General features: G+C 31.2%; 1 protein-coding gene across 8 annotated transcripts in view; it reads left to right on the top strand.

The window, feature by feature from the left end:
• Positions 1-14,142, top strand: part of LOC127280220 (protein Gawky) — a 52,242-nt gene that overhangs the window by 7,913 nt on the left and 30,187 nt on the right. For 3 of the 8 annotated variants that reach the window (XM_051303166.1, XM_051303157.1, XM_051303122.1), the window contains exons 2-6: positions 9,068-9,117; positions 9,244-9,356; positions 9,662-9,839; positions 10,306-12,845; positions 13,714-14,029. In XM_051303166.1, the coding sequence (XP_051159123.1) occupies positions 9,288-9,356; positions 9,662-9,839; positions 10,306-12,845; positions 13,714-14,029 (3,103 nt within the window). In that variant the 5' untranslated portion in view covers positions 9,068-9,117; positions 9,244-9,287. Of the gene's footprint in view, positions 1-5,947; positions 6,084-6,429; positions 6,534-6,587; positions 6,720-9,067; positions 9,118-9,243; positions 9,357-9,661; positions 9,840-10,305; positions 12,846-13,713; positions 14,030-14,142 lie in introns of those variants that run through there. The other 5 variants (XM_051303130.1, XM_051303134.1, XM_051303148.1 and 2 more) reach the window with 5 other exon arrangements.

Raw genomic sequence — 14,142 nt, 5'->3', positions numbered from 1 at the left:
CGTTGAAATCAAATTGGAATTGTAAAAGTTTTATTATCCAATTTGAATAAAGCAGGGCAGGTTCTTTTTTTTAATCTTCATAAAATGTGCAAGTTCCTAGGTAATAAAACTTGCGATTCATTCAACAAAAGTAAGAGTTTCAAGTTTAAAGAGAGTTTAGAGTCGAAGAATATATATATATTATACTTTTGAAAATGTATATATGTGCATAACCCTCATGCAAAATCATAAATTCTTAAAAGGAATATATAGAGTTTCAGATCTAAATGAAAACTTCCATTCATTTCTATTTTTTAGAAAATGAAAATACTAAAAATATATTTCCGGTATCGTGAAATTCACATGTAGAAAATCTGTAATTTGAAAAATGGTATTTTAGTATTAATTGCATCTAAAGGAATGTATTTTAAACAAATTTATTAACGTCTGCATTATTTCATTGTCGTTGTCGTCATCATCATCATTATTTTTGTTATACTAGTTAAACTTCATTCAAGTCGCAATATGCATTCAATGCTATTAACCGTATTGCTATTAACTATACTTTAGTCAATTATGAACATTGTCAAGGTTACAGAACTATACTTTACATATAGATATTCATAGATAGTAGTACATTTTTCTTTGCGAAGTGTGGCTGTGGTTTTTATGACTAGACTCAAGGTTGCTCCACCTCAATAGATAGACCTCAAGTGACCTAAACTAAGGACTCATAAAAAAAAGTTGGTCAGCAACTTTTCATTATAATGTCGTGTATGAGAATCATTTTCATATATATATATATAAAAGTGTGATTTTATTTCAAAAATATTATGTTAAATGAAAAATATTTCAAAGAATGAAAAATAATTAATATAGCTATCATATTTGCGAAAAGAAGCTATCTAATTATTTATATTATATATTTGAGAATTGAAATTTTGACCTTATTTTGAAACTCGAAGTCCTAGTTTGTGCAAGCTTTGAAAGGATTGAAGTAGGCTTTCAGCAGTTCGAACTGAGAATGAACTTTATAACTTTAGCCCTCTGCTTAGAGATTTTGTACATAGAAAGGACATTAGGGTAAAATCTGTTGCACGAGACAATAATACATAAATTTTTAGAAGTGCCATACTTTTTCTATAATTGTAAAATCTAATTCACAAACATATAATTTGAACTTGTCTAAATTTGAATTTATAAAAAAATTAAAAATTGTTTATTGGGCGAAATTTAATTTGATTTTGATCGAATTTTCAAAGGATCGATTGTGAATTTAGCTTAACTTTTAATTATCCTACACTGAAAGAAATTTTTCGTAATTACTGCCATAATTCTTGCTGTTTCTGTCATATCGTATAACTGAATTAACATGGCACTGTTACTGCCATACAGTTTGGATAATCCAACCAAACGAATAGTACTTCCAAAGAGCAAGATGTCTGAATCAGACTTCACATGGCTAATATAACCTAACTTACCTGCCAATTTGACAAACTGTATAACCAATTCAACCAGAAATCTCAACCATAAGTTTACGGCTGAAATTTCGATAGCATTTCTTTCACTGTAAAAAGAAAGGTATTAATTTAATACCGACTTTAGGTACTAAATTGTCATTTGGTTCTATTTTGATACCTCAAAGCGGTACTGTTTTAGTACTTTCTTTTCACAGTGTTCCGTGTATGTTGCATAAATGGAAAACTGAAAGTTGGAGTAAATTTACAGATGTTCCTTTGAAAATTCGATCAAAATCAAATTAGATTTCGTCCAATGGACAATTTTTATATAAATTCAAATTTAGACAAAAGTTAAATTATATGTTTTTGAATTATGCCAGGTTATTTTACAATTATTACACCTCATTTTTATGATAGTTTTGTATAGTAGAATTTTGAAAAATCTCGTTCCAAAATCAACTGTTTAAAAGTTTTATACAAATTTTCAGGACTAAAATATTAGAGTGTTATTTAAATTTAAGAATTGATGATAGCTCCTGCTTTTCAATTCTTGATCTATTCTGATATGGAAACGAAATTGAAATTTTGAGTATACTTTGAAAAACACTTTGAAAGAAGTAATCCTGTTCTACTGAAGTAAAATTTCAAGGATCTGATTCAGTTTCTTTGATTCGACTTTGTGCTCTGATCTTCATCTTTTTACATATGCTATAAGAGCAATTTACATTCAAAGAAATAAAATAGAAATGAAGGGGGGAAAAAGAAAAAACGAATGGCCCGATAGATGTGAATCTGCGACAGAGTTGCCAATTTTGGTCCGTTGAAATTGGAATCTTGTTCTCTCGCGTGACAATATTCTCTCTTCTTGTGGCTTTTTGAAAATATCCCTGACGCTGGATGAGGTAATGATATGAAGCTCGTTTTGGAGCACTACTCTGAAAGCTAATTCACCAGCGGTTCTAAAACAGAGATGGATGCTGCACTTTCGAGAAAGATAAATGCTCCGATGACATGGACAACTGGTGAATGTGTTGGTGGCAATGGTGGGAGAGAGGGTATTATAGAAGGTAGAGTAGAGATCTGCGAAAGAGAAAGAGAGAGAGAGAGAGAAAGAGAGCAGGTGGAAGGGAGAAAAAAGAGCTATAGAAACTAACTCAAGGGAGAAAGATAGAATGAAAATCAAGAGGGAGAAAACATTTTGGTTGAAAAGAGAAAGGAAATGGAAGACAGGAAAGGGAAAGAGACACTTTATAGACGAGAGATTGAGTGAATTCACTTTGGTGTAAGAGAGTACACTGTTTGGTAATGGTATCAAAAGGGAGTAAGGGGAGTACGGAAGCATCGAGGTAGAAGGGCAGACGCGCGCCAGAGGGAACAGCGCTCACGACTAGTTCTGCCTGCTATGGCACTCTATATATGTGTACACGTGTATACGTATATACTCTCGACAGATCAATAATTCTCGATACCTCTTCCTTCCTTACAGGATTCAAAATAATCCCCCTCCCCCCCTCTTTAAATATTATCCTGAAGGAACTTGGCGGGAATTTTCAAACGATTCTATGGTCCTTGGTGTACGGAAGAATCGATTTTTCTCTTCTTTTTTTTTGAAGGGGACAGCTCTTTTATTCTAAAGAGTTTTTCCCTCGACAAAAATCTTTTTGGCGAGAGAGAACACCTTGAGGGGTTTGAATCTTGAATAAAAAGGAGAGCAAAACCCCAAGAGAAGAGAGGAGTCGACTTCAGTATCAAAGAGATGTCGATTCAGTACATATAGTATGGAACGTACAACGTAGATGAATGAGGATCGAAAGTACGCACGAACGTGAATGTAGCCTCCTCTCCAGGAACGGCGGTATAGGATAATTCTCAAGAGAGGGAGATTGAAAAATAGAAAGCTAGAAGGAAATTTCATATTATCAATTAGTGTCCAAGTTTTTTTTAGTAATTATGTAGATTTGGATAATTTTTTTTTTTTTGCAAAATAGTATACCTTTTTTTAAATTATTATCAATTAAACCAAAATGTTAGCCAAATTCTGATATTGTATCGGTTATATTTACAAATAGAAATGAAGCCAATTAGTATTATAAACTGAAATTGTCATATTTTTGCGCGTTTGACTTTTGTAATAATTGGTCTGATTGGTTTTGTGCTAAATGAACTCGTAAATATCAGTTGTGTGCTGCATGTGAAAATGATGCAATGATAATTCGAACAAATAGATATTACAATTGGAAGTAATTAAAAAGGAGCAGGAGTTATTGATAAAATTAATTTTCAAAAGTTGTTTCTCGTTTTAAAATTTTGAAAGGAACATTGTTATCTCTATTAGAGTAGGCTTTTTTTTTTGCACTTTTAACCTTTTGTCCTAACTTCTTTGTATATACCCTAAAGTTTCATAATGAGGTTCTCACAATTCCTAACGATATTTGTCGATAAAGCTCATTATCTAGATGAGGGTTAAACCAAAAATTATCTTGACAATAACTTTCAAGTTCTTTTCTTATTTGACTTTGTAATTATACTATTTAAAAACCAAACGAAAAATTTACTCTCAATTTGAATCAGTGAGAATTTTTTCTGATTTTAAATTAGTCACTTCTCACTGGTTCAATCAGTGAAGATTCCCACAGATTCAGATTGAGAGTATAGATTCTTTAAAGGATGCTGTTCCTTATAGTGATTTTATTTTATTATTTGCAAATAGTTTATTTTGGTAATGTGATATTATTAGGTGTGTTGGAAGATTTTTTCGATAATTATAAATATTGTTAGAGGAGATAACGAAAAAAAAGTACATGAAAGCCTTCGTGGAAGAGCCTTTAGGAGCAACTTTACTAAACGAGTCTATCACTTCTTTATCACATAAGTGATAGCGCCCTATTTTAAAACACTTGCCTGAATTGACAACACAAGATAGTAGAGTGGGAGTATATTGTAACAAAGTGTATAACTGTTTTTCAAGTAATGGTTATAATAAAATAAACAAACTATATATTATAAACATGTATTTGTTACAATATTAATTTGCAGATAAAAGTGTAATGGTTGTAAATTATATATATATCGCATATATTTGATGATCATTTGAAGATGTCCGATTTTTGGAACAAGTTCAATATAAATAATGTTGCGCAAATAGTTCCGGTCAAAGTTGGCATCCTATTTTGTTATATTTTGAGTTGGAGAAATTCTCTAAGAACACCATATATTTTTATTTAGAAAAATTAATTCCATCCTCAAAAAAGATTTTATTCTTATAAATAAAAATAGTTAGCGTAAGAGTTTTCAAATTTTTAGAATTTGAGGATTTGTTTAGGTTTGCAAAAAATTAAAAATATTTCATTCACATATATATATATGAACGTTAAGAGAACTTTCAAGAATATAATATCGTGGTATAATATGATGTTTGAATGCGTATGATTCATTGAAATTAATAGAATGAAATAATGTTTGCGTGGAACAATCTTTTAATTGTTTTATAACGTATACATTACAATAAGTATAACAAGGGGCATTGGCATCGAATTTTTAAAATAGACAAGAGCTTCGTATTCTTTTTTTTTTTTTTTTTAATAACTGTAACTCTTGACTTTCACCATCGCCTTTGGGTTATTCTTCTAGCTTGGGTGACTTGGGAAATTGCAGACTTAACGTTGCATGTGGCCTAACAAACAATGGCCAAAACAAAACATTTTAAAATGTTTACTCTACAATTATTTCTGCAACTATTTTCTCATTCAGTTTTCAATTTATTTTTCTAAGAATTTCTATGATGTTGTTAAAAGTATAATTTTCTTATTTAAAAAAGTTATAAAAAAATATTTTTGCATAAATATATATTTTTTATGCAAATAATTTATTAAAATTTTTTTTTTTTTGTTAAATTTATTTACTTAAAAAAATTATTTTAACAGTAACAAATTATATATGTATACATTAATTATTATGAAAATTTCGAAATTGTTTTCACACGAAGTATTAATATTTAAAGTAAATTGAAAGTTTTTAAAATATTTTCTTTGTTTTTTTTTTTTTTTTTTAAACAAAGTTTACAAAATAATTTATTTTATGTAAATATATATTTAATTGAAACGGAAATTGAGAGAAAAATTTAAATTGTTAACGAATTTGTTGCCTAAAGTTTTAATGGATGATTATAAATCTGAAGTTAGAATTTCTAAATTCAAAATGGCGCCTTCAATTATATCATTAGATTAAAAATTTTATTCCACCATATTGGATCCACCATTTTGAATTTTTTTAAAATCTTATTTTAGATTGTAATCATTTAATTAGTTTGAATTAATATTAATTATCGTTGTTTTTATTATTATAATATTTAATTATTGCACGAAGTGGTCAAAGTGCAATTATTATCAACTTTAATTAATTTCAAATTGATTTAAAGTTCAAGTGGAATTGTTGAGGAATTTAAAAAAAAAAAAAAACAAACAAATTGTTGAGGGGCCCTTCACTCTATTGATACATCCCTGGACACTCGTGCATCGTCGCTCATTCCCGTGCGAAAGGGGAGGCGGACTGTTCGCCAGAATAGCTACAATAGCGCGAGTACGCGTTGCTGTTCAGCGCTAGCAAAATAGCTCCGTGCGTTAGACTGTTCTTCGGGCACGAAGCGTAAGTTGTGATTTTTTTTTATATAAAAAAAAACTCCCTCTAGGAATAATGTTTGTCCTCATCACCTGGAATAGTGAATATTAAGTATTAGTGTAACGATTCTTGTCTACAATACTGCATATTGTGTAGTATGTGGGTGTCCCAAGAGGTATAGGAGTGCTATGTGTGTTTGAGATCCGACGGTAGTGTTATTTGATTTTTTTCCAGAGCTCGTTATCTAACCTTTTCTGTGCCCCATCAGTGTCGACAATGACGATTACTATATAAGAATGACATGGGGGGAGGGGGTTTAGAGGGATGAGGAGGGCGCGGTTCTCATTCATTCGGTGATATTTCTCATTTGACGTGGTTTTAATTTTTGGAAAGTTGTAGGCTGCGTTACCGAGCGTCGCTGCTTGGCCTGTGTTACAGCTCTTTCGTGAAAGAGAGAACGAGATGGTGAGAGAGTGAGTAAGAGGGGAAAAAAAAGAGGCGAAACACGACGAGAGGATAATACTGTCCTTTCCTCGTGTTTTTCGCGCCTCAGAATTGTTGGCTGACCTTTCGGAACGTTGAGGGTGAAGGGGAGCGCCGCTCCGCAAGGAATTTGTGTTTTCGCTGTCGAAATAGCATGACTTATATCAACGATTGTGACGAGTGCGTAAAACGTTATATACATGGGTGTCGGAGATTTCTTGTCTTTTCGTATTATTTTTTTTTTTTTTTTTTTGGTAATAAAAAAAAATCCCCCTCCTATAACCTCTATTACGTTTCGCGAGGTGTCTCCATCTCTCCTGCCCCCTCTTGTGGTGCAAAAATGTTTTTTCTTTTCCTCGAGTCATTTCGGAGCAAGTACCGTTTGGAGTTACAAAATTTCCGCGTTACGTTTCTTGAAGTCAGTGCCTACCTAGGCTTTCTGCTCTAATAATGATCACTTCCGGTTAAGTATTGCTGTGCAGGTTATTTTACTTTAAACTTGCAGTATCTGTGGTTCAATTTAAAAAAAGGAATTATCTACATGAACAATAGTTAAATTATATTTGATTTCACGTGTCAAGTTAGTTGTTTTTTATTGTTGTTATAAAAATGGTTTTTGATCACTTTTAAGAAGATCTTTTTATAGTGATAATTATTATTTAAGTGTATATTATACGTTTGTGTAAATGCAAATCATAATAGGTCAAAAGTTTGTTATGATGTTAGTTTTACTGTTTGCTGCATTAAAAGTGAACTTAATCGATTATAATATGGAGTTTAGATAGTTATAGACTCTTGTGAAATAATAATAAGTTTGTGATATCGTCCTTCATTGCATATATGCTAGTATTTGAAATATTGATATTTTGAAAAAAAAAATTTCCAGGATAACAAGCAAAAAGTTTGTAAAGTGCTTTAATTCTTTTTTTTTTTAATGTTTTATTTACTTTCACTATACTTGTGAGTGTTCTTTTTATCTATTCAAATATTTACATTATTATATTTAACTAAATTATTTATATTTGCAATATAATATAAATTTCCTTTTATTTAAATTATAATGATTGTTAGTTGTATTAATTTAATTATTTACATTTATAATATTTATTGTTTGTATATTTGTATTTTCAATTTTACAAATTACTTTCATGTTTAGAAACATTAAGAAAGTTGCATTTCATGAGTTATAATCACATTGAACTGTGAAATAATTGCAACAGTTACATTATATTAATAATTAAAGAGCTGAGTTTCATATCTTTAAATAAATATACATTCCGGAAAGAATAGAATAAAGTAATAAAACAATAATTTTTTTAGTGACTTGGATAAGTTTCGCAAATATCATAATCTCAAATAGGTGTTGATTAGATATGAAATTATCATTAAATTAAAAAAAAAAAAGAAAAAACTGAAGAGAGTATCACTTTGCGTTAGCTTCCATTTTTTACATAATTATATTTTTAACATCACAAAAAGAGTTTAAAAAATAGATATGAAAATTGATCATTGTATATCCTGTATTTTTATAGTTTGTTTATTTATTTAAAAATATATTGCATTTGGCAACAATGGATTCAATATGACCTTGTCAGATTGATGAAGGATGGTTTTTTTTCTAAAGCAATTATTCTCTTCTCGCGACAATCCATTAATAACTTAATTTGCGATTTAAAAAAAAAAATCAAAGGAAATTGTAAATATTCATCAATGCATATTGCAATAGTGATTTGAGTGTGTCTCAGAATTTCCATATTTCTCGATATTTATTTAGTTTCCACTCTTATAGAAAGTTAGACTCGATATTTATTTTTGATGCAAATAAATTGACAATTTTATGAGGATCTTAAGAAACTTGTAATTCGATAAATCTTGCGGTTGTTTTTATAATTTGAAAAAATAGTATGAAAGGGGAACTGTTTTTTTTATAATTATATATATATATATATTTAAGTTAAAAAAAAAAGTTAGAATTCATTTTTTTCCTTTTGCAATGCCAAAAGCTAATTTAAGACACAAAATGAAGATTTATATTTTTGTTGTCTCCTACTTCCACATTCTCTGTCATCCACTATTTATAGTTACGTAAATATTAAAGTACAACGAACGTAGATGAACAGAAAAGTTATAACAAAGTTTTTTTTTTAAAAAAAATTTAATGCGCTAAAAGATGATAATATAATATATAGTGAGATTGAAAAAACATGTACACACTAAATATGGAATATCGGCGAATGTTAATAACTTAATATGGCTGGACTTCCTTGAATCAATTTATTGTTGCCTTCATTTAAATAACAATGTAACTTTGAGTAGCTTAAATTACCCCCTTTACATCGTCATATGAATTATTAGAATTAACAATAAGTTTTGTCGTGAAATTCCTCATGCAAATTGAATCTTTGTTGCGGAAGTGGTTTTTGATTAGATTATGTAGTTTTTTTTTTTTTTAAATGCCCATATTGAAATTTCATTAAATTTAAAAAATTTTTTTGTTATTAATATAAATTTTATTTTTATCTTTTTAGATCTCTACTGGCATGGAGCTAGGAGCGCACTGATAGTGATAGTCTACGAGGTAAATATTTTTTAATTTATGAGATTTACAGCGAAAAATTAAAAATTTCTTATTTATATAAACGAAATAATGATTTTAAAACAAAATAATATTTGGTTAATTTAATTTTTATTATTTCTTTCGTAGATCTTGGTTTCTATGCATTGCCTGCCAAAGAAGAACTGAGCCCAATGTTTCCACACAATTCTAGTTCACATGAGATTTCTACCGAAACAAATGCCTTCGTACAAAATTCCAAGGTAAACAAGACTACTCTTATTATTCTTTGATAAAACTTTAATGTACAATGAAATAATCTACAGTCCGATTCACTTGTTGATATACATATATTATTTAGTTTGTTTTCTGTTGACATTCAAATTATTGTTAAACATATGATTTGCTTTAAACATTTTTTTTTTTTTTTTTTTTTTATGATTTAGAAAAAAAATCCATAAAAATTTCAATCGAGAAGACAATTTTAATTTTCTTATTATATTCAAAGTTTAGCGATGGTTAGTAATTTTAATATATTGAATAATTATTTATAAACAATAATTTTTAGGGAGATGTAGTAGTATTAGAGGGAAGCAGTCTGAGTGGGGTGGGGGAGGGGAAAGGACCAGAGCACGCTAGGTACTGTGATATCAAATCCATAAACAGCAGCATGATGGCAGCACCTACCAGCCACCCCGAAGCTACCGCCGCCAATGACTTCTTAACCGTCCTGTCACGCCATTCTGGTGAGTTTTTTTTTTTTTTTTTTATTCCTTTTTGACCTTAATTTTCATTTTTTTCTACTTTAATTTCAAGGTCTTTAATGGCCAGCTAAAAAATGATTATAGAATTAAAGCAAATTGAGAGATGACCTAATTAAATACAGAAGCTGAAGAGAATTATAAGTTCAGCTTCTCTATCGTTATAGAAAGTAGATATTTATTTTTAAAATTGTCCTTTTTATTTTGTATATTGTTTTCTTTTTGTCTTCTCGTTTTGCTTTTTAGATTTGAAATATTAAGTCTCGATAAATGATGATTAATTTATTTCACTGTTAATAAGTTGTTAGTACACATTTTTGAAAGTTTCGCAATCAGAACAAAACATTCGCCTTTTGTCAGCGAATTTTTAGCTTACTGCAAAAAAAAAAAAAAAAAAAAAGTTTCGATTGAATATAAAAATATAGACAGGGGTTTTTTTTTGAAATTACAGGTGAGTTCAGCTCAGCCAGCATCGGCGAGGCCCGCCAGTCAGTGGCGCCAGCAACCACAAAAAACCCAACAAATCACCTTCTAACCTATGATAATAATAATAAAGTAAATAACCACAACAACAATGCAGAACATAATCATCACAGAAAGCAAAACACACTGAGCTTGCTTGGTCAGCTGGGCAGCTCTGCCGATAACTCTAAGTCTACTTGTAAGCCGTTAAGTGATAATAAGGATAGCTTTAGAGATCTAAGCATTAGGGTACTAAAGATAAGTCTATATCTAAATGTTAGGAGGGGTGATGCGCGCTATCCCGCTGGGGTACCTAGCCTAGTTAGGATACCCAAGTCTGATTACCCCCAGCGGCTGCCGCATCTCGCTGACTCTGTCGACAATTACTCCTTACTAGGGTCCCGCCTTTGCACAGGCGACAACAATAACCTTAAGGCTAATCTTAGTTTCATAAGTAATAATAACTCCAAGTCTGTGATATTGCTCAGCTCAACCAGTTACGGTGATTATTATCTTCTTCTCGACAAGAACAACAACAACAACAACAAGAGCCTTGCCGATAATATTATTGACGAATTGGAAAGCACGAAATCACTAAACGGTAACCGCTCTCTGATTAGCGATCTCGCGCACGTCCATCGATACCTCGTTCATAATAAGATCATTAATGATACGAAATTAACGGCAGGAAGTGTCTTTGAATTGCAATATTGTTCGAATGATAGCACTACTCTCGAGACAAGATTGTTCCCCGCTTACGCTCAGAATTTCGCGGCGCATTCCGCCAGTTCTTCCATTACGCTTATCGTTTCCAAAAACGAAATCACCGACCACGCTCTGCAATCTTTCCTAGAGAGTCTCACACGAGTCCGAGAATCATCTACTTCTCCACTAGGGCACGTCACCGTGACCGAGCTGACGCAACGCATATGTGTTCCATTATTGATAGAATCTAAGCGTTATGATAACGACGTTGGTAATAATTATTATTGTAATAATAATGATGATGATGATAACAATAGCGTTAGGTGTATTGGTGAAGAAATGAATATTAGAAACAATAATCCAGATGTTATCCAAGACATTGTTAACGTCGCTGTGTGCTACAAGACTAGTTGTATAATGACTACTAATGCTAGGACATTAGGGTCACAAAATGATGGTATTAGCTGTACCGAAGCAACAATGTTTACTGTTGGTGCTCTTTCATTTCAGGATAACGATAAGTCTAACAAGCCTCTAAACGCTAGCTTTAAGAATGATAAGTATCAAGTGTCTACTAAGGTTGGTCATGAATCTAACTCTAAAGTTAAGTCTGTATCTAAGTCTAGCGATAAGTCTGATATGTCTCGTACCATTCGGCGCGACAATTACAATGACAAAGAGGAAATAATAATGTCGGCCGTCAACATTCCTATATTGACTACCTGCGAGCCTACGATGACGCTTAATTGCCAATCAGCCACCGTCACATCCCAAACAATTGCTGTTACTGTACCTGTTTCTCAATATGAGAATTGCTCGAACAATGACGAACATTATAAAAAAAATGTTGTTAATATCCAATCGTTATCCACGATCAATGACAATTCGATTTCAATTGAATCAAAAACCGACATTTTATCACATCACGATCAAGACAAATCACATGACATAAATATCTCAAAGATGGTCGAATCATCGCAATTGATCAGCTATATTCGCACCCTCATTCCAGCATATCAAAAAGCATACCAAAACAAAGACAACAATGAAATTTTACGTCAACGACTGAATGTTGCCTTGAATACTCTATTTAGCCGACAATTACAAAAATGTAATGAAATTTTAAAACCAATACACGATTATAAACGACGATGGAGCATTCCCGCGATATGTCGCCTAATTGGCGGTGGTGAAACATCATTGAATACAAGTGGAACAGCTAATTGGGGTACATCACAAGCAACAACTCCAAATAATAATAATGCAACGCAATCAGGTTGGGGTGGAACACCTGGAAATCCACCGGGCAATAATGGACCGCCAAATAATTGGGGTGGTAATAATGTTAATCGTCCACAATCTATAACCGGTAATCCAAATCAAAATCAGGGCCCACCTGGTAATCAGAATAATCAAGGAAATGTTAATAAAACGAACAATTCAAATCCACCGCAAAATTCACAACCCGGTGGTGGACCACCAACATCGCAATCGAACAATACAGTCCAAGGTGGTAATCAAAATAATGCCCCATGGCCTCAAAATAAACCAAATAATCCAGTTGGACCAGGACCCAATCAAGCGACACAGAACAACAATAGTAATAATGTGCCACAACAACAACAACAACAACAACAGCAGCAACAACAACAGCAACAACAACAGTCGTCCACTCCCAATGCCAATAATAATCAAATTAATAATTCTAATCAAGGACAAGTTGCTGCAACAACGCCAACAACTACAAATCCATCGACTAAGCAACAATTGGAACAACTCAATACCATGAGAGAGGCACTTTTCAGTCAAGATGGCTGGGGCTGTGTGAGTATTTTTTGCAATTCTCTTAAATATTCCCCAAAAATATTGCAAAAGAAATTGGAAAAACATTTTTTTTTTACCATTATACAATTTTTTAAATTTATTTTTTAAAGAACCCTTTAAATGAAAATAAATCTAAATAGAAATTTCTTTAAAATGGAAATTTAATTAAAAAATTTATACCGAAATAGAGTATTTTTTAATATTCACGTGTGGCAAAAAAAAAAAATTAATTAAATTGGCACATAAAATTAGTAAATTTTTAAAAATTTAATTCATCAAAAGTGGAAAATAAAATAAAGTTTATATCATTTTCATTTTTTACTATTCTAAAAGAAAAAGTGACATTTTGATGACTTGTTATCATGAAACTAAAATTGAATTTATAAGTGTTACATAATAAAAATGTTTTGAAGAGTTATATTGGTCTTGACAAGATGCTCTTAAGTATCTGACGTGCCAATATAACTGTTTAAAAAAAAAATGTATTATATAACATAATTCCATTTTAACCTGATAATGATCACTAAGTCATCAAAACGTCACTTATTCTTTAAAAATAGAGAAAAATTACATTTTTCTATTTTAATTTATTCAATTACAATAAAGTTAAATATATACTAAAAATCATTGAAATTTTTATCAGAATGACAAGTAAAACAATATGATAAGATGGTATAAATTTGATAATTACTATTTATACTCTCTAAATTTTAATTAATTCGAATTAGTTACTTTTTGCTTTTGAATTAGTTAAATTTTATTAATTCAAAAGCAAAAAGTAACTAATTATCAATAATTAAAATTTTTACAAATTCAAATTTAGAGAGTAGTAGTTTAATATGTTTTTTTTGTTTCTTTTCAAAATCAGCAACATGTAAATCAAGATACAAACTGGGATGTACCAACTTCTCCGGAACCAAATATAACCAAAGATGGTCCGCCAATGTGGAAACCAGCAGTTAATAACGGTACTGATTTATGGGAAGTAAATTTGCGCAATGGTGGACAACCACCCCCTCAACAGCAAGCAAAAACTCCATGGGGTCATACACCATCAACAAATATTGGTGGCACATGGGGCGAGGATGATGAATCTGCTGATTCTTCAAATATGTGGACTGGAGCACCTGCACCTAGTCAACCAAATACACCACAGTGGCCGGGTGCTACCGGTAATCAAACCGGTATGTGGGGAGGTATGCTAGTGAAGGCTGGAGATGCCACTTGTTTAACAGGAATGTTTGTCTAAAAATTTCACTTTACAAAAAAAATAATCTCTATATATTTTTTTTCAATC

This window comes from Leptopilina boulardi, unplaced genomic scaffold (assembly GCF_019393585.1).
Source record: "Leptopilina boulardi isolate dan_hultmark-lab unplaced genomic scaffold, ZJU_Lbou_2.1 LbouV2_112, whole genome shotgun sequence".
In the NCBI taxonomy this organism is placed as follows: Eukaryota; Metazoa; Arthropoda; class Insecta; order Hymenoptera; family Figitidae; genus Leptopilina; species Leptopilina boulardi.
The sequence above is the reverse complement of the archived record's forward strand: the minus strand, read 5'-3'. Positions and strand labels throughout refer to the sequence as shown.